The sequence below is a fragment of the Betta splendens genome, chromosome 17 (assembly GCF_900634795.4).
Source record: "Betta splendens chromosome 17, fBetSpl5.4, whole genome shotgun sequence".
NCBI lineage: Eukaryota > Metazoa > Chordata > Actinopteri > Anabantiformes > Osphronemidae > Betta > Betta splendens.
In genome coordinates this window covers 2,891,204-2,909,628 of record NC_040897.2, presented here as the reverse complement: position 1 = coordinate 2,909,628, position 18,425 = coordinate 2,891,204, and the positions used below count along the sequence as shown (strand labels likewise).

Sequence of the window (18,425 nt, the reverse complement as noted above, 5' to 3'; positions counted from 1 at the left end):
GACCTCTGGAACCTGTAACTCAGGTGAGGAGTCAACATCAGAGAGGCAGTTGGAGTAAACAACAGAGGTAGTGGACTGGAGCTACGGCAGCAACCGAACAGGAAGTGGAGCAAACAGTGTGAAGTTGAAACTGAGAACAGGAAGTGATGTCACAGAACACCAGACAAACAGAAACACAATACAGCCTCCGTAGGCTGGAGGGTCCAATTGCCACACATTCACCTTCAGATACTAACCTGCAGCCATCTTGTTGCCACCTGCTCAGTTATTAGAGCTCTCAGCTTTGATTGCTCACTGCTGGAGTATGGGGTGAGATCTCTATCTTTAATCAAGTCATGTCATGCTTGCTCTCAAAACCCTTCCTTTGCTTTAAAAATGTACTCAGATTTTCTCTGCTCAAGTTGAAATCTGTATTTGCACTCCCAGATTTCTCGTTTTTGCTTTCTCTCAAAACCTCTCACGCTATCTCTCGTTTCAAATGACGAGTTATAATTCTATCAAAAATCACCAACCAATAGGTGGCCAGGGCTGCTGACCAATGACATGATCGCTTACTTTTTCCATGTGGAAGAGAAGAAAAGTGACTTTAGAAAGTCTGCGTGTTAAAAAAGTCAAAGTCAACTTTATTGTCAATTTCTACAATATGTTTTGTTTTGGATCTACAGAGAATTGAAGTTACGTTACTCTCAGTATAAAACAATGTAAGAACACAGAACAGACCCGACCACAAATCCAACCCCCCCCCCCAAAAAACAAGACAATAGAAAGTGGACTACTAGTACATCGTATGATGCTTTGATGCATTCATGACTTCATTCTATTTTTCATAAAAGGTGACCTGTTTTTGTGTAATCTAATTTTACGTTGGTACAAAGAAAATAAATAAATTCATCCGAGGTCAGGTGGCTGCCGTTAGACTTTGATGTCTGACAGAGAAAAGTGATCAGTTGCTACTGCAGATCATCGTTGCGGTGGATCAGGATAGACACCAGCTGAGGTGAACGACAACAAAGGCAGATCCTCTGTGCAGATCCTCCACTGATTTGTTTATTTCTCCGCGTTTCGTCTCACCTCTTTCTGCGGCTAGTGTGGGGAATCGAATTAAACGTTTATTTGACATTTGTCTGGAGAATCAAGTCCCCTTGGACTTTGCTCAGCTCAGAAAATGAGTTGTATTTCCCCGTTAAGTCCAAACATCACTAATCTCCCCTTTACCTTCCACACTCATTGAAACAATGAGTGTTCCTCCAGTGTAATAAACGGGCGCTGCATGAGGCCCTTTGCCCTGATGATCCATCCATCCATCCATTTTCATTCGCTTATCCGGGGCCAGATCGCGGGGGCAGCAGTCTAAGCAGAGAGTTCCAGACTTCCCTCTCCCCGGACACTTCCTCCAGCTCTTCCAGTGGGACCCCAAGACGTTCCCAGGCCAGCCGAGAGACGTAGTCTCTCCAGTGAGTCCTGGGTCTTCCTCGGGGCCTCCTACCGGTGGGACATGCCCGGAACACCTCCCCAGGGAGGCGTCCAGGAGGCATCCGAACCAGATGCCCGAGCCACCTCAACTGGCTCCTCTGGATGTGGAGGAGCAGCGACTCTACTCCGAGCTCCTCCCGGGTGACAGAACTCCTCACCTTATCTCTAAGGGAGCGCCCAGCCACCCTGCGGAGGAAGCTCATTTCAGCCGCTTGTATCCGTGACCTTGCCCTTTCGGTCATGACCCAAAGCTCATGACCATAGGTGAGGGAAGGAACGTAGATTGACCGGTAAATTGAGAGCTTTGCCTTTCGGCTCAGCTCCCTCTTCACCACGACGGACCGATACACCGACTGCATTACTGCAGCCGCCGCACCGATCCGTCTGTCAAACTCACGCTCCTTCCTTCCCTCAATCGTAAACAAGACCCCAAGATACTTAAACTCCTCCACTTGGGGCAGGAACTCTTCTCCAACCTGGAGAGAGCAAACCGCCTTTTTCCGGTCGAGAACCATGGCCTCAGATTTGGAGGAACTGATTCTCATCCCAGCCGCTTCACACTCAGCTGCAAACCGCACCAGCGCACGCTGGAGGTCCTGGCCTTATGAAGCCAACAGGACAACATCATCTGCAAAAAGCAAACCAGACCGCCTCCGGCCCCTGGCTGCACCTAGAGATTCTGTCCATAAAAATAATGAACAGAACCGGTGACAAAGGGCAGCCCTGCCGAAGTCCAACATGCACCGGGAACAGGTCTGACTTATTGCTGGCAATGCGAACCAAGCTCCTGCTCCGGTTGTACAGAGACCGAACAGCCCTTAGCAAAGGGCCCTGGACTCCATACTCCCGGAGCACCCCCCACAGGATGTCACGAGGGACGCGGTCGAATGCCTTCTCCAGATCCACAAAGCACATGTAGACTTGTTGGGCAAACTCCCACAAACCCTCAAGCACCCTGCTGAGGGTATAAAGCTGGTCCAGCGTTCCAGGACCAGGCCGAAAACCACATAGTTCCTCCTGTATCCGAGGTTCGACTATCGGCCGAATTCTCCTCTCCAGTACCCTGGCATAGACTTTCCCAGGGAGGCTGAGAAGTGTGATCTCCCTATAGTTGGAACACACTCTCCTGTCCCCCTTTTTGTAAAGAGGGACAACCACCCCAGTTGTCCAGTCCAGAGGAAGGACTGTCATCTGTGGAGGACTGTCCCCCTCCTCCACGCGATGTTGCAGAGGCGTGTCACCCAAGACAGCCCCACAACATCCAGAGACTTGAGGTACTCAGGACGGATCTCATCCACCCCCGCTGCTCTGCCACCGAGGAGCTTACTAACTACCTCAGTGACCTCAGCCTGGGTGATGGGCGAGTCCGCCTCTGAGTCCAGTGCCTCTGCTTCCTCAGCAGAAGGCATGTCGGAGGGGTTGAGGAGATCCTCAAAGTACTCCTTCCACTGTCCAATAACATCCCCAGTTGAGGTCAACAGCTCCCCACCTCCACTGAAAACAGAGTTGGTAAAGAACTGCTTCCCCCACCCGAGGCGCCGAACAGTTTGCCAGAATCTCTTTGAGGTCGAGCGATAGTCCTCCTCCATGGCCTCCCCCGAACTCCTCCCAAGCCCGAGTTTTTGCCTCCGCAACGGCACGGGCTGCAGCACGCTAGGCCTGCCGGTACCCATCAGCTGCCTCAGGAGTCCTACAGGTCAACCATACCTGGTAGGACTCCTTCTTCAGCTTGATGGCGTCCCTTACCTCCGGCGTCCACCACCGGGTCCGGGGATTACCACCACGACAGACAACGGAGACCCTGCGTCCACAGCTCCGAACGGCCGCGTTGACGATGGAGACGGAGAACATGGTCCACTCGGACTTTATGTCTCCCACCTCCCTCGGAATCTGGTTGAAGCTCTCCTGGAGGTGTGAGTTAAAGGTCCGTCTGACAGAAGGTTCAGCCAGGCGTTCCCAACAGACCCTCACAATACGTTTGGGCCTGCCAAGTCGTTCCAGCCTCCTTCTCTGCCAGCGGATCCTACTCACCACCAGGTGGTGATCAGTTGACAGCTCAGCCCCTCTCTTCACCCGAGTGTCCAAAACATATGGCCGAAGGTCAGGTGAAACGACTACAAAGTCTATCATCGACCTCCGGCCTAGGGTGTCCTGGTGCCATGTGCACCGATGGGCACCCTTATGTTCGAACATGGTGTTTGTTATGGCCAAACTGTGCCTAGCACAGAAGTCCAATAACATAACACCATTCGGGTTCAGATCAGGGAGGTCATTCCTCCCAATCACGCCTCTCCAGGTATCACTGTCGTTACCTACGTGGGCATTGAAATCTCCCAGAAGAACGATGGGGTCCCCAGTTGGAGCGCTTTCCAACACTACCTCCAGGGACCCCAAGAAGGCCGGGTACTCCACACTGCCATTTGGCCCGTAAGCACAAATAACGGTGAGTGACCTATCCCCCACCCGAAGGCGCAAGGAAGCGACCCTCTCGTCCACCGGGGAAAACTCCAACACATGGCGACTAAGCTGGGGAGCTATGAGCAAGCCCACACCAGCCCGCCGCCTCTCATCGCAGGCAACTCCAGAGTAGAAAAGGGTCCAGCCCCTCTCAAGGAGTTGGGTTCCAGAGCCCAGGCTGTGTGTGGAGGTGAGCCCAACTATTTCTAGCCGGTACCGCTCGACCTCCTGCACAAGCTCAGGCTCCTTTCCCCCCAGTGACGTGACATTCCATGTCCCAATAGCCAGATTGGTTATCCAGGGATTGGGGCGCCTAGGCTCCCGCCTTCGACTGCTGCCCAATCCACTCTGCACCGGCCCCCTACGGTTCCTCCTGCGGATGGTGGGCCCACTTGAGGACAGCCCCACGTCGCTCTGTGCCCGGCCACCAGGCGCTCGCATACGAGTCCCAATCCCGGGCCTGGCTCCAGGGTGGGGCCCCAGCTGCGCCATACCGGGCGACGTCTCTGGCCTTGGTGGTTTGCCTTTCATAGGGGGGTTGTGAACCGCTCTTAGTCTGGCCCGTCGCCCAGGACCTGTTTGCCTTGGGAGACCCTACCAGGGGCATTTAGCCCCCGACAACATAGCTCCCGGGGTCATTTGGGCACACAAACTCCTCCACCACGGTAAGGTGGCGGTTCAGGGAGGAGTGCCCTGATGATGTTTTTCTAAACAGGTTTGAACATATCAAAAATATTTCCCACGGTTCATTAAACCAATACAGACACATTTTAATATTTTTTTAAGGTGCCCTCCCCTTCTGACTACTTAGAATGGACATTCACTGACTGAACATTGGTTAATGCTAAGGTGTGTCGCTGTGCGTGACTGAGAGTATGACCTCACTTTGTACATTTCCACTCTCTCAGGGCTCACAGGGCTTTGGATCCCAGGTCAACAAATGCTTAGAGAATGCAGAGTATCTGTATGATGAACTGCAGCGAAGGGCTGGCTTTGAACTGGTCTTTGAACACAAGGTAAGGCCGGTCTAAACACTGACGTCACAAAGTTCAAACTTCCTTCATATGCTATTGTGGCATACTGCCAAGACCCTTACAGCTGTATCTGAATGAGGATGAATTATGATTATATTTCTTTATCTGTCTTCGTATGGCTTGTCCTCTCCCGCAGCCAGAGCACAGTAATGTGTGTTTCTGGTACATCCCACCCAGTCTGAGGGTCCTTCCACCTGGACCTGAAAGAGATGCCAAACTTCATCATGTCAGTTCAGAACATCAAAAACACCATAACCTCAGACTCAAGTAAAATAAATCCTACTCAAGAGAATTTTCATTTTGTGCAGGTGGCTCCTAGGATTAAACACAGAATGATGGAGAAGGGCTCCACCCTTGTTGGCTACCAGCCTTTTGGAGACAAAGTCAATTTCTTTCGATGTGTCTTCTCCAACCCTGCTACTCAGCAAGAGGACGTAGACTTCCTGTTGAACGAGATCTGTCAGTTGGGTGAAAACTTGTGACCTCTAAAACTAGTTTTCGCTGGGTACACTGTTGAATTGTTTCAGGGCTTCCCTTCCCCATCAGGTAGCCAGCCCTGGTCCTCGTGGGCCAAGGCTAAGCTTTTGTTACTTGCTGTTATCTTTAACTGGAAATGACAAGCAGGTCGGTGGCTCTCGAGGACCAGGACTGTCGACTCCTGCTGTTTCATACAAGTTAACCTTATTTGCGCGTCAGATTCTGTCCCCTTCAGTCAAACAACAGCTTTATGCTGAATATTATATAAAATACTCATAATGTAGTAGCTGTTTGTTTGTACTATGTCACCAATTCAGGGCATGAAAAATAAAAAAAAGATCTACAAAAGGTATTTGTAACCAACTACATCTATAGTTACCTGACCCTGGTCTGAATTCCAGGATGTTTGGATACCAGTGCTGATAGAGCCTAACATGAACCTGCTGCAGTAGAACCACAGTTTCTCATTGCTACACTGGGTTTTTCCACACGACTAAACTCTTTACTAGGAATTTAAAAAAAAAAAAAAACCTCGGCAATGCTCAGGGTTTGTGTTACGGCCCTGAGTTTCCTAATCATAGGCCCCTGGCAAGGGCAGAGAATCCAGGGTTTGTCCCAGCTTGTCTTTGAGGCTGTTCCTTTCTATTCGTAAAGATGAAGCCTGTGGGTATATTAGGAAATTTCTGAGGTTCTTGGAAAAGACAAGAAGCCTTGTATACTGAGCTGTCAAACCATCATAACAAACATTTATTTAGCATTTAGTTCATCTGAATATCTGGGCAGCCTAATATATTAATATGTTTGTGTAAAGTTACATTTTGAATATTTAAATGTACAAGTAACTATCTGCTTCATAGCCAGTGTCTGGTCTGTGTACTGTGGGATCCTTTATTATATATAAATAATATTAAAGACAAAAGAAACGTGATGCATGAACCAAGTCCTCCAGTATCAAAGCCTATAGCGTCATCTAGTGACAGGAGATTGCAATGCATGTGACGAGTCTACAGGACAAGTCATGAAGAGTCTCAGTGGGTAACTGTTAAATTGTAAAATAGTGTCATTAGTCATAAAAATAACCACTTGAAAGCAGAAATATTGCTAATAAAGGTAAGGATATGGTTTGGTGCTTTAAGTTTATGTAGGAAGTGTGTTTAGGTAATTACTACATTGTAAAATAGTCTTATTAACTACTCAAACCAGCACAAAAGATTGTTATTTTAAGCTAAAGAGCTGGATTGGTGTTTTTATTTTGAAACGATATGGAGAAAGCATGTGCAGATACTGTAATTGCTAAACAGTAAAATAGCCTTAATACTGTATCTATTCATAATAAACCAATTGAACTATTGCTATTTTTAGCTAAAGATCTGGATTGGTGCTTTTATTTTGAAAGGATTTGGAGGAGATGTGTGCGCTTAGCACTTAAACTGTAAAATAGTCTCATTAACTAGTCACAATTACCAATTCAAAAGCAAAAATAGTGCTAAAAATTTGGATTGGTACTTCTATTTTGAAAGGATTCAGCGTAAGTGTGTGACTATATTACTAAACAATGTAAAACAGTGTAATGATCTAATCAGCAATAAGTATAGAGCTGCTACACTGAGCATCAGGAGTTTGACCTGGCAGTCAAAGCTGCAGCTGCGCCGTTGTCATGGAGGTTCTTTCTGCTCTGTGAAAGCTTGTTACAGCAAAACCATAATAGCCATCAAAAAATAACTTCATTTTATGAATCCCAAGGCTTCAAATGGTTTGAGTTTTATGTTTGAAGAATAGAAATTGTGGCCACAGTTGGTGTCTGCCTTGTTAGTTTATATCTGTTTTTTTCTGAACTTTGTCCTGCTTTTAGTTGGTAGTTCTTTGTATGTTCCCCATTGTTCTATTAAATGAGTTATCTTGTAAAGTCTAACGGGCTGTGAATGAGCCTTCTCCCTCGTGTTAGTTGGTCTGGACTGTGTTTCTCTGTCGAGCAGGTCTAATAGTATTTTTAATATCCTCAGCCTTTTGATGGTCTGTGGAGCTCAGTGCATCCATCTTTGATTCAGCTCTGAGGCATCACCGAGCGCTATAACACAATTTATTCTCCACTCTGTAGGAGACAATAAAGCCTCTTTCATAATGTATTAGAACTCAGTGCCCACGGTTACTGGGAGAAACAGAACAAACCAAGAGAAGGAGCAGACAATACGTAAAAAAGGAAAATGTTTCAGAGATCGGTGCAAAACGAACGGGGGACGAAGCATATTACTATGTAATTTGGAGAGATCGTAGAGCTGATTAAACAGTAAAAACACAATGAAACAGCACTATTTCATTTTTGCTGAGGTTAATACAGTAAATTTGGCATTCTAAATAAAATTATCTCTTTCATAATTATTATTTATTTACTTATTATTTATTAATTGAAACTAGATGTTCTTTATGTTTCAATAAATATGCTTTTCGTTTGGTGGCATGTGTTGGGATGTACTGTTGAATTTTTTTACACACGTACTGTGTGACTATGCACCTCCCAGAATGCAATACATATTATGAGCTGAATCCTTGTCCTCTCTTCAGTGAGAGGAAGTTCCCTTTGCTGTAAACTGCTCACTCCTTGCAAGTAAAATCCTGAAGAAGGTCTCAATTGATTGTGTCTGCTTTATTTAAGATTTACAAAGGGAACTAACAATTTCCCTAACAGGGGCAAGTGGACAGAGCACTCTGATGGCTCTGTCTGCTGGACCCGAGCCTTCAAAGTCCTGGATGAGTGTGAATGACTAATGCAATTAAAACTGCAGAGCATCCCACTTAGGAGGGATGGAACCACTATCCAGTAGCCCTGGTCCCTCCATCAGTAGGATGTCCCTCACAGACCTAAGTGGATGAATGTGGAGAGATGTAGTTAGGAAGCAAGGCACCTGGGTCCCTAGAGCCAGGTTCCAGACTAGCTCTGCTAGCCATCCCACTGCCCCAAGTTTCGGTATCTGACATTATGATATGTTTCTGCCTTTATGTCCTGAACTATGGTTCATCCCTATCTGACTCCTCACCAAACCCAAGGCCATAGAACTGGGAGCATCTTATCCTTTGAGGCTTAGCGTTCCTTCCCCTTTGATTTTTGGTTTGATGATGTGCACAATCAACATCCATGTTTTTTTATTTGCTTTCCCCATTATTTTTCTTTTTCTTTATTTTTATAATAAATCACACAAAAGACAACTCTCTCATCAGCCTCTATGTGGGAATTTTCCACCACAATGTGTGGTTGTGTGTGAGCATTTATACTGTGACTGTATGAATGATGCACTGACTGGATGTCAGAGTGAAGTCATTCTGATTCTGTTATGTAATGTAAAATCCTCATCAGACAGATCTGTGCTTCACATTACTGAAGGACTTTGAAAGCTGTATTTTACAGGAGAACTGACTGGTGTCAGTGGCAAATCGTACTGTAATGTACAATGAAGGCAGTGACGCTTGGAGACCTGCTACATCAGACTTAGTGCTGATTGTTTGAGGAGACCCTACTCAGCTCTAACGTGAGTTAGTCATTGCTGTGCTTTGGCTGGAGTAGGAACAGTTTAAACTCTCCTCTACCTTCCTCTGATATGTGGAAACCAACATGATGATGAACAGCTGATGTTTTTGTTTTTCATGCCTTAGAATATAATCACATTCCCTCCTGCTCATCTACTGTGATTAACTGTTTTGGTCCTGGAACAGAGGCTGTGTTGATTTAAAAAACCTCTGTGCTGACTTAATTACACCTTAAGAAAACTGTATTTACTCTTACTGCTGAGATAATGTGAAGTATAGTTAATTATACGTGCAGTTAATGTAACGTGTCAGCCGCGTGCTGTTTTTTTAGATTTAAAGTTACAGTATAGTCATGTATTGCATATACACCTTAAGATGCCTTTTGTAGTGATTTGGCTCTTTACACAAATCAGTCAGACAATCAAAGCACATTAAGTCATTTTCAGAAACGGGATTATTTTAATAATGTATTCAAACATATACACCAGGGGAAATTGTCCATCCATTCCTTCCTTCCTTCCGTCCTTCCTTCCTTCCTTCCTTCCTTCCTTCCTTCCTTCCTTCCTTCCTTCCTTCCTTCCTTCCTTCCTACCTTCCTTCCTTCCTTCCTTCACTTTGAAACAGTCAACAGCTTCAGACCATCTTTCAGGATAAAATCACAAACCTCTTCACATATTCACAGATGTCATCAAGGTTTGGGGCTGTGCAGGGGTGTGGTTATGACCAGAATAGTTGCAAATGGACCAACTGTGTTCTAGGTGAACAGCAATAAAAGGGAATGAATGAAGACAGATCCTGTCACGTTTATGATTGGGAGCCTTAGAGTGAGAGAGGGTCTTAGCAAACCTTCACGTCACATCCAACACACTCACGGATAATAAATCCATAAAACTCTTTCTTTCCAATATTCATTCAGTATTTGTTTTTCATTGCTGGGATCCTTGACTGGACCTTTTGTAACAGGAACCTTTTTCCCCATAAAGGCCAGATACCTGTATGCCTGTGTGCTCTTCTGTCGTTCTGCGTCTCTTGTGTTTTCTTCTTTCACAGTATCACAGTTTCTGATCACCAACTTTTTGCATTTTGTTTCTATCCTAGAAATAGAAACTTTCTTTGGCAAACCTGGCGATAAGTAAAAATAAGACATATAAGTTGTACAGAATTACAAGGTGTCCGGGTTAGTCTGGACCCTAACTGTTCCTTCCAGCGCCCAGTTGCTATAGTTTAGTTCAGGCTCTGCCACAGTCAGGCCCAGAGAGCTGACAGACCCCGCCAGCGAGCCGCAGCCTTCATAGGCGTATGTTTGCAAAGAGTCATAAGGTGGACCCCGTGTGTCAGAGTCCGCCTCAGACAGCTTCTGCTCCATCAGCTGCTGAATCTCATCATAGCTGTCCAGCAGAAGTGGAGGCGCAGACTGGCCCATCTCTGGAGGTAAGCAGTTGATGACAAACCAGGCGGGTCCACACTCTGGGCTGTAGTCTCTGTAGTCCACCTCCCAGGCTTTCTTCCTCCTTACCACAACAACCTCACCCTCATCATCCTCCACGTCATCCTCGTCCTCGTATAGTGCGTGTTCGCAGCCAGACGCTTTGGGATTTCGTAGAGCAGCTATGTCAAAGGCCTCAGTGTCCTCCTCCCCACCTCCTTCGTCATCATAGGTCACCACGTTCTCTCGAATGTCCTCCTCAGAAAGAATCAAAGCCTCTTTACTCACCTTCCTATTTCGCAGCTGCATGAACAGCATCACTGTGGCTGCAGAGGAATAGGAAGGAGATGTCAAAGAGGAGAGAAGAAAGGATAAAGTTAAAGATGAAGTGAGGGTGTGACAACTGGCGCTTAACGGCACTACAGGCGCTCTTGTTGTGGTTTCTGCACATCCCTCTTGCTTTTGTTGTTCCTCATTTCCTGTTCCTGGTCTGATGATGTAGTTTGATGTGCCTGTTCTCTTGTGTATTTAAGCCCTGCCTTTTCATTTACTTGTTGCTGTGTGACATGTCGTAAGTGCGACAGTTAATTAACGGAGTGAGTTTTGATACATGGAGCTTTGTTTCTTTTGCTCGGATGTCCGGTGCCTTTTTCAGGTTTGTCGTATATCTTTGTCGTCTTTTTTGGGATTTGTTTTACTCTGTAGCATGCAGTGCTGTTTCTGTTTAGTCAAAGCCTGTAGAGAACAGTGCCAGAGAGAGTAGTTTAGTAAATTATTCCTGCTTAGCAGTGATTTTTAGTTCTGACGTTTGCATTCTGGGTTTTTATCCTGCGAAGCAGAGAGTGTTATGTGTTTTATGTGTGTATTGTGTACTGTGTTATGTTTAGTATTTACTATTTGTGCAGTGAGTTTAGGTTTTGTGTAACATTTAATAAATTATTGTTAATTTCAGTTCTGTGTTGGGCCATTTTGCATTTGGGATCTTCCCCTTTTTCCCTGTGACCTGGTTTGCGGATGCGACCACGGAAACGTTAAAAGGTTTAGAAGTAAACCCTGTTTGTGCACTTGAGCCATAGTGGCCACTATTCCTCCGCTCGGTGTGAGCGCACCTTATCCAAGCTCTGTGAGAGCAGTAACCTCCCGCTTGGTGCGAGCAAGTCACTGTTCCTCCTACACTGCATCTTTCATTTTTTGTCCAGTCAAGCCACGCCCGTTAGTAACCGACAGGGTGAGTTCTGTAACAGATGGTACAGAACACTTGGTGAACCTGCAGCCTCGATTCTTGTAAAGGCTCTTAGGAAGTATCAGTTAAACAGACTTGACTACTTGTATGTAGCTGGAAAAATCACTGACAGTAGTTATGTCAGTGTTTTATCAACATCATTGTTGTTTTGTCATATTGGGAAATCGATCCTACGTGGAACCAATTAGTAATTGAGGGTTAAAAGTGACTGCGTTTTCAGACTAAAGGACAGTGGCGCGTGCGTCTGTATGCCAGAGTGAAGCAGACACACACAACACCCCGCTCCCTCTTGCTTTGAGATCTCACGTGACTCAGCGACTCGGGGGAGCAAAAAAAAAGCAGGCGGAAACAGATGAAGAAGGATGGAAGCAGGAAAAAGTAGCAGCATGTGGTTGTATTTTCAAAAATTAAACAATGTCAAGCTGTAAAATCTGCAAAAAGGGTGTTAAATACAGTGGCAACACCACCAATTTATATTATATATTTATTGTTAAACTTCTGGGCTTAATAAATGAATATAATTTAAAACAAAATGTATTTACATTTCTCAAAATGTATCGGTATTGGTATATCAATATCTGCGATACTGGTCCAGTATTTACTTGGTATCGGATCGACTCCAAAGTTTGCAGTATTTCCCACCCCTAAAGGACAGGGCTGTATGCCGTCGGTGCAAGAATTAATACAGACTTTGTGCAGGGTCGTATTATTACTGTCAAGTTATGTTTTTTTATGCAAATCCCTGGTTGAAAATGGCATCCCATGGAAATGTCTAATTGTGACCTAACTAATTCACCTGAGAGATATGAGGGATGGAAACCAGAAAATAATATGGAAAAGAAAGTTGATGGTCATTGAGTGAAATCCAGCTATTCATCCTCATGTGATTCCCCTTTCAAGCAAGGATAACATAACATAACTACATAACATAACATAACTAACATAAGTAGCTCGGTTTTCTTCAATGAACATGATGCATCCATACATGGATCAACTTTCTTGTCCAGCACTGTTCCACTGTTCAAATGCATCTTAATAATGAAAGTCAATGTGTGTAGTAGGTTTCAGTCTGTGCAGCATGTGGTTGCCATGACAGGAAGCCTAGAATGACTTTAAAAGGACAAAGACATCTACTGCAGGAATTATCAAGCAGGATAATCATCACACCATTATTTGGCTGATGTGTTAATTCATGCACAAAGTAAAAGAATTTCAAACCAAACAATGAGATAAGAGAATTCAGGTCAAAGACAAGGGGTTACGCTGATCGACGGTATATATGGTACAGTATTCTGGACTATTTCTTTTATTCCAATCATAGGCCATTGTATCATCCTTGCTCATCATGGCATTGATGTAGTACAACACAGTGATGACTTGACACCAGATAAAGTCCTGAGTTTGTTAGGCAACCACACACACACACACACATATGCTACGCATATGTGTGTGTGTGTGTGTGTGTGTGTGTGTGTGTGTGTGTGTGTGTGTGTGTGTGTGTGTGTGTGTGTGTGTGTGTGTGTGTGTGTGTGTGTGTGTGTGTGTGTGTGTGTGTGTGTGTCAAAAGCTACTGCTACATGCTCTAGTTTAAACTGATTGTTTTAGGTTCGTTTGGAGTGAATGCTGGTTCCACTGCCTGCTGCTGCTCGCCATGGATTAGATGCATGCATCTACTCACCTACTAATATGACAGTACATAGGAGGATGGCGATGAAGGCCCCCACACTGAGGCCCGCTGAGGACAGAAAGGCCTGAGCCTCACAAACATTGTTGCTGCTGCGCCCCCTGGAGTCCCTCTGACACACACACAGCCTTAGGGAGAGTGTAACCGTGCTGCTGAGAGGAGGTTCCCCACCGTCAGCCACAACAATCACCAGACTGAGCAGCTGCTCTCTGTCCTGACTCACATTTTCACGTCGATGAGCTAATATACTGGCAGTGTTATCTGCAAAGGAAGGAAGGTGATGGTAACACATACATGTGCCAAACCGACTGAAGGAAGGATTGGTGCAGGTCACTCTGCAGAGAAAACTAACTGATATACTGTACATGAAGAAGACACACTTGGCTACAATTACCTCCACATGGTCATTTCTGTTTGATAGAAATAACTGACAGAATGAAACCATCCATTCAGTCCCACATGAGCAAACTGTGTTTGTGTGAGGTGTGTTCATGGCACAAGTAGAAACTAGTAATTAAAAACTAAAGTAAAAATACAATTAGTTAAACAAAATTACAAGGTGTCCGGGTTAGTGTGAGGTTTTGGGTTTTCATTAGCTTAAAGTGCTACAATATGATCCGATTCCAGGAACGTGATGAAGTTCAGTTGTTTCCTCCCTGTTTTTCACAGTTGGTTCAGTCTTTGTCAACACCTGAAGACTTGGACTTTGTTCTAAATGTTTGTAGGACAACACAGACATGGAACAACTGAACAACCCCTAAACCCTTGACTCACAATTATTTGTAGCATTTTTCATTCACAAAGTTCAATGCCAGAGAAATTTAAGCCTTGCTTAAGAACGTATCCTTTTATTCTTATTCTTCTAGTAGTCTTTTTACTCATTATATTGTACAGAAAGATTATAAATTATGATAAACATTTCAGCCTAAACACTTTATTATTACAGGACACACTGACATCTCCAAACTGCATGGACGATATGCAGAGATTATTATGGTAAATATCTTAATAACACAAATTTATTAACACAAGAAAAAATGGGCAGATCTACTGAGAAACAAATAACAATGTTAAGCTGTTGTCACAGGGTTTTAGCGTGTTGAACCTGGCCCCCATTCTATCTGGACACAGGTCTTTATGATGCATTTAAATAAAAACTAAGACATTTTGAATTAACTTAGGAATCACACTGCATGAAAAAGACTAACTAGTTAAGGAAAGGTGTCTTCCACCTGTGTGTTAACAGAACACAGCTTGAATGATGCTTCCTAATGAATCCTATTAATGCACATACTGTAACAATGCACTGTGTTTCGTGCATTTGCATTGATTGGAGCTCATTAGGTTTACAGCTGCTGGATGTATACGATGTATTTACTTTGACGTCTTACCTCCATTATCTCTCATGGTGAAATTCGCATTGGCTTGATGCTTAGTAGGAACAGAGAAAGAGAACTTCCCATTTGCAAAGTTGTCCAAATCTACTGCTTGAATGGTCTGAATCACCTGAAGGAGAAAGAAAAGCCACCAGAAGCTTTCTATGATGTACCTGTATGTTTGTGTGTGAGTCTGCTTTGCAGCCGTTGTTCTGTACAGTGCATCCGAAAAGCATTCATAGTGCTTCACTTTTTCCACATTTTGTTATGTTAAAGCCTTATTCCAAAATAGATTTAAGTCATTCTTTTCCTCAAAACTCACACACAATACCCCGTCATGACAATGAGAGAACAGATTTTTTGAAATTGTTGCAGATTAATTGAAAATAAAATATTGGATATTGTGTGTTGAATCTTGAGGAAATAAATTAATTTAATCCATTTTGAAATGAAAAAAAATGTGCACTATGAACACTTTCCGGGTGCACTGTATGCCGGTGGATCCGTCCTGTAACTCCTGTAATCTAAACTTTAGCCATTAGCTGATTTTCTGGATCTCAGCAGTTGTTTATTTCCAGACAGATCATTAGTTACCTTCACATTTCACATTGATTTGTGAAGCATATCAATATCAATGACAGGCCCCTGCTTCCACTAGCGCTGCTGATGCCCAGTCAGATCACCACAACACTCCCAAGTCACAAATAACCACCAGAACAATAAGTTTGCCCCACTCTGGGTCGTTCTAGTCCAACACATGGCATGTTACAGCAGAAAAAAGGCTTGGAATATTTCTAGTTAGGACTTGATTATTTCCAGCCATAAACAAAAGCCTTTAGCCATCTTTAGTTCTCTTATACTGGAGCATCAACGACCCACCTGTCCATGTTTGATGCTCTCACACACGGTGATGACCTTGTTGGCTCCAGAGATGGTTGGAGAGTTGTCGTTGACGTCTAACACTTGAACTGTGACTGGGACTTGACTCACCATGCGTGGGTTATCTGAAATATAGGACCAGGTGTTAGCTGCTGCAGCAGTAGAGGCATTGCTCTGTTAAAACCACACAATGTTCACTGGCCTGTCTCCGTGTACAAGCCGCTGTTTCTATGTGATTTTATCAACACCGTGTGACTCATAAGAAGAGACAGAATCATGGTGGAGGTGTCCCCTATGCTGATTTGAGTTCAGGTCAACAACAAAAGCAGAGCATTAGCCCCTAATGGAGATTCATCTGGGGTCAAATTAGGTGTCATCTGTCGCTATTGTATATAAAATACACTCTGTCTGCTCAGTCGAGACGTGGAAAAACGTTCTAAAAACAACAAAGGGATGACGGCTTGTTCGTAGATGGTCATGTTTATTGAGCCTAAAAGGTGCAGTAAAAAACCTGGTGCCGTATTTACAGGTGGACGGAAAAAAACACAGGTACTTAAAAAAAAAGGATTAATAACAATGAACCTTTAAGGTGGATCTCAAAACCCAAATCGCTTAAAAAATGTCTCTTCTGATCTCGCTCCAACAATTCTCCTGCCAAACAATACGCTCTCATTCTCCAACCCACTGTCCCCCACAATGGAGTTTGGCCATTCTACTTAAAGGCCTGACCCCGTCCCCTTCTACCGGGAAGAACCATTCTTCAGAAAGTTCTGTCAGACCTATATAAATAATAAATATAATATAACACAAATGACAAATGGACCCAATTAATAATAAACAATAGTGGTCGTCCAGCTGTTACGTTTTGCAAGTACTTACTGGACCAGTATCGCCGATATTGATTCAGATAGCGACACTTTTTGACAATTAATGCATTATCAAATATAAATACATTTTCTTAACTTTCGCGATGTTATGTGTTTTGTTTTAAATTGTTAGTGTGTGTCTGCTTCACTCTGGCATACAGGCGCTTAGAGATGCAGACAAACAAGATAGTTAGATCGCCTCTTTGAAAAATCGGCAGCAGTGCAGAGGAGTAAAAGTTTAAGTTCAAAGTATCGATATTTTTGTTGGGGTATCGATCGATATCAATACTACAATACTAGCATTGGTATCGATATAATCTATATTAGGATCGATCTGCCCACCCCTACAGTAGCTGAAGTCTAACTACTCCTGACATGTAAATAATGAAACAGCAAACAAGGTGTTTGCACTCGTTCTTGACGGCTAAACAGCTGATGCATGAATACTGTGTGTGTGTCTGTGTGTGTGCACAGCGGGAGACGAGCTACCGGTTTGTTATTGGATTTGGGTCTGGGGAACAGGCCGGGCAGTCCATAGCATCAATGCGTTCGTCTTGCAGAAACCGCTGACACACACCATGAGGTCTAGCATTGTCTTGCATTAAGAGCAAGCCAAGGCCAACCTTTCTGGCATATGATCTCACAAGGAGTCTGAGGATCTCATCTCAGTACCTAATGGCAGTCAGCACATGGAGGGCTGTGCGACCCTCTAAAGAAATGCCACCCCACATCATTACTGACCCACTGCCAAAACGCTCATGCTGGAAGATGTTGCTCGCAGCAGAATATTTTCTATCGTGTCTCCAGACACTGTCACGTCTGTCACATGCTCAGTGTGAACCTGCATTCATCTGTGAAGGGCACAATCTTAGTGTTCTCTGGCAAATGCCAAACATCTCGCATGGTGTTGCCCTTCAACCTGTTAGGTGGTTTGTCTGTGCTTCATTCCCTGAATGTTGGATTGTCCTTGTTACCATTTTGTTCCTCGCTGTCCTTTCCTCATACTTCCTCAATTAAAATTAAAATAAATTATTAATGGACATGTTGTATGGGTCATGCATGTGAGTTCTCACTCCTTGTTTCTGTTGGTCTTGCCTCTCCTTAATGAGCATGCCTCATTAAATGTAGGTTTTAAACAACATTTTGTTGTCTGACCTCTGCTCCAGGTAAAGCAGGCCTTAAAAGAAGTGGGGTTGACCAAAACGATCACGGGTAGTATTTAAGAATAAAGGGACACTCAGATTCATGTATGCAAAGAAATTATCATTCATTCCTCTGCAAAAAAGCCTCTGAAACAGGACAGACGCCTTTTTGCCTTGGACTCACAAACTACAACTAGTTTCCTCTGTACCTGCCCCAGTGACGGTCAGGCTGAGACCTATATATAAAAAAAAAACAAAAAAAAACTCCCCTCTCACCCCACGCGGGTGGTCTCATCCACTTTCCAAGCTCGGGTCCTCTACCAGAGGCCAGGAAGCTTGAGGGTTCTGCGCAGTATCCTTGCTGTTCCTAGGACTGCACTTTTCTGAACTGAGATGTCGGATGTTTTTCCAGGGATCTGTTGTAGCCACTCCTCCAGTTTGGGGGTCACTGCCCCCAGTGCTCCAATCACCACAGGCACCACTGTGGCCTTCACCTTCCAAGCCTTCTCCAGTTCTTCTCTGAGCCCTGCTCTTTGTCCACCACCACAATGTCTGGTTGGTTCGCCATTACCATTCTGTCAGTCTGGACCTGGAAGTCCCACAGGATCTTGGCTCGCTCGTTCTCTACCACCTTGGAAGGTGTTTCCCACTTTGACCTTGGGGTTTCCAGTCCATACTACGCCGCAAGATGTTCCTGTATACTATGCCAGCCACTTGGTTATGACGTTCCATGTATGCTTTCCTGCCAGCATCTTACACCCTGCAGTTATGTGCTGGACCGTCTCAGGGCCTCTTTGCACAGTCTACACCTTGGGTCTTGTCTGGTGTGGTAGATCTGGGCCTCTA

The 18,425-nt window shown here is 44.5% G+C and overlaps 2 protein-coding genes across 9 annotated transcripts in view; one reads left to right on the top strand and one right to left on the bottom strand.

The window, feature by feature from the left end:
* gad3 (glutamate decarboxylase 3) overlaps positions 1 to 9,375 on the top strand; it is a 28,540-nt gene extending 19,165 nt beyond the window's left edge. For 3 of the 4 annotated variants that reach the window (XM_029130822.3, XM_029130820.3, XM_029130821.3), the window contains exons 14-16: positions 4,839 to 4,946; positions 5,101 to 5,190; positions 5,273 to 9,373. In XM_029130822.3, coding sequence (XP_028986655.1) covers positions 4,839 to 4,946; positions 5,101 to 5,190; positions 5,273 to 5,446 — 372 coding nt within the window. In that variant the 3' untranslated portion in view covers positions 5,447 to 9,373. Of the gene's footprint in view, positions 1 to 4,838; positions 4,947 to 5,100; positions 5,191 to 5,272 lie in introns of all 4 variants that reach the window. The other variant, XM_055503700.1, reaches the window with a different exon arrangement.
* Positions 9,376 to 9,663: 288 nt separating this feature from the next.
* LOC114843939 (cadherin-18-like) overlaps positions 9,664 to 18,425 on the bottom strand; it is a 58,386-nt gene continuing 49,624 nt past the window's right edge. For 4 of the 5 annotated variants that reach the window (XM_029130812.2, XM_029130813.2, XM_055503699.1 and 1 more), the window contains 4 exons: positions 15,572 to 15,696; positions 14,708 to 14,822; positions 13,311 to 13,577; positions 9,664 to 10,715 (listed from right to left, as the gene is read on the bottom strand). In XM_029130812.2, coding sequence (XP_028986645.1) covers positions 10,126 to 10,715; positions 13,311 to 13,577; positions 14,708 to 14,822; positions 15,572 to 15,696 — 1,097 coding nt within the window. In that variant the 3' untranslated portion in view covers positions 9,664 to 10,125. Of the gene's footprint in view, positions 10,716 to 13,310; positions 13,578 to 14,707; positions 14,823 to 15,571; positions 15,697 to 18,425 lie in introns of those variants that run through there. The other variant, XR_005896866.2, reaches the window with a different exon arrangement.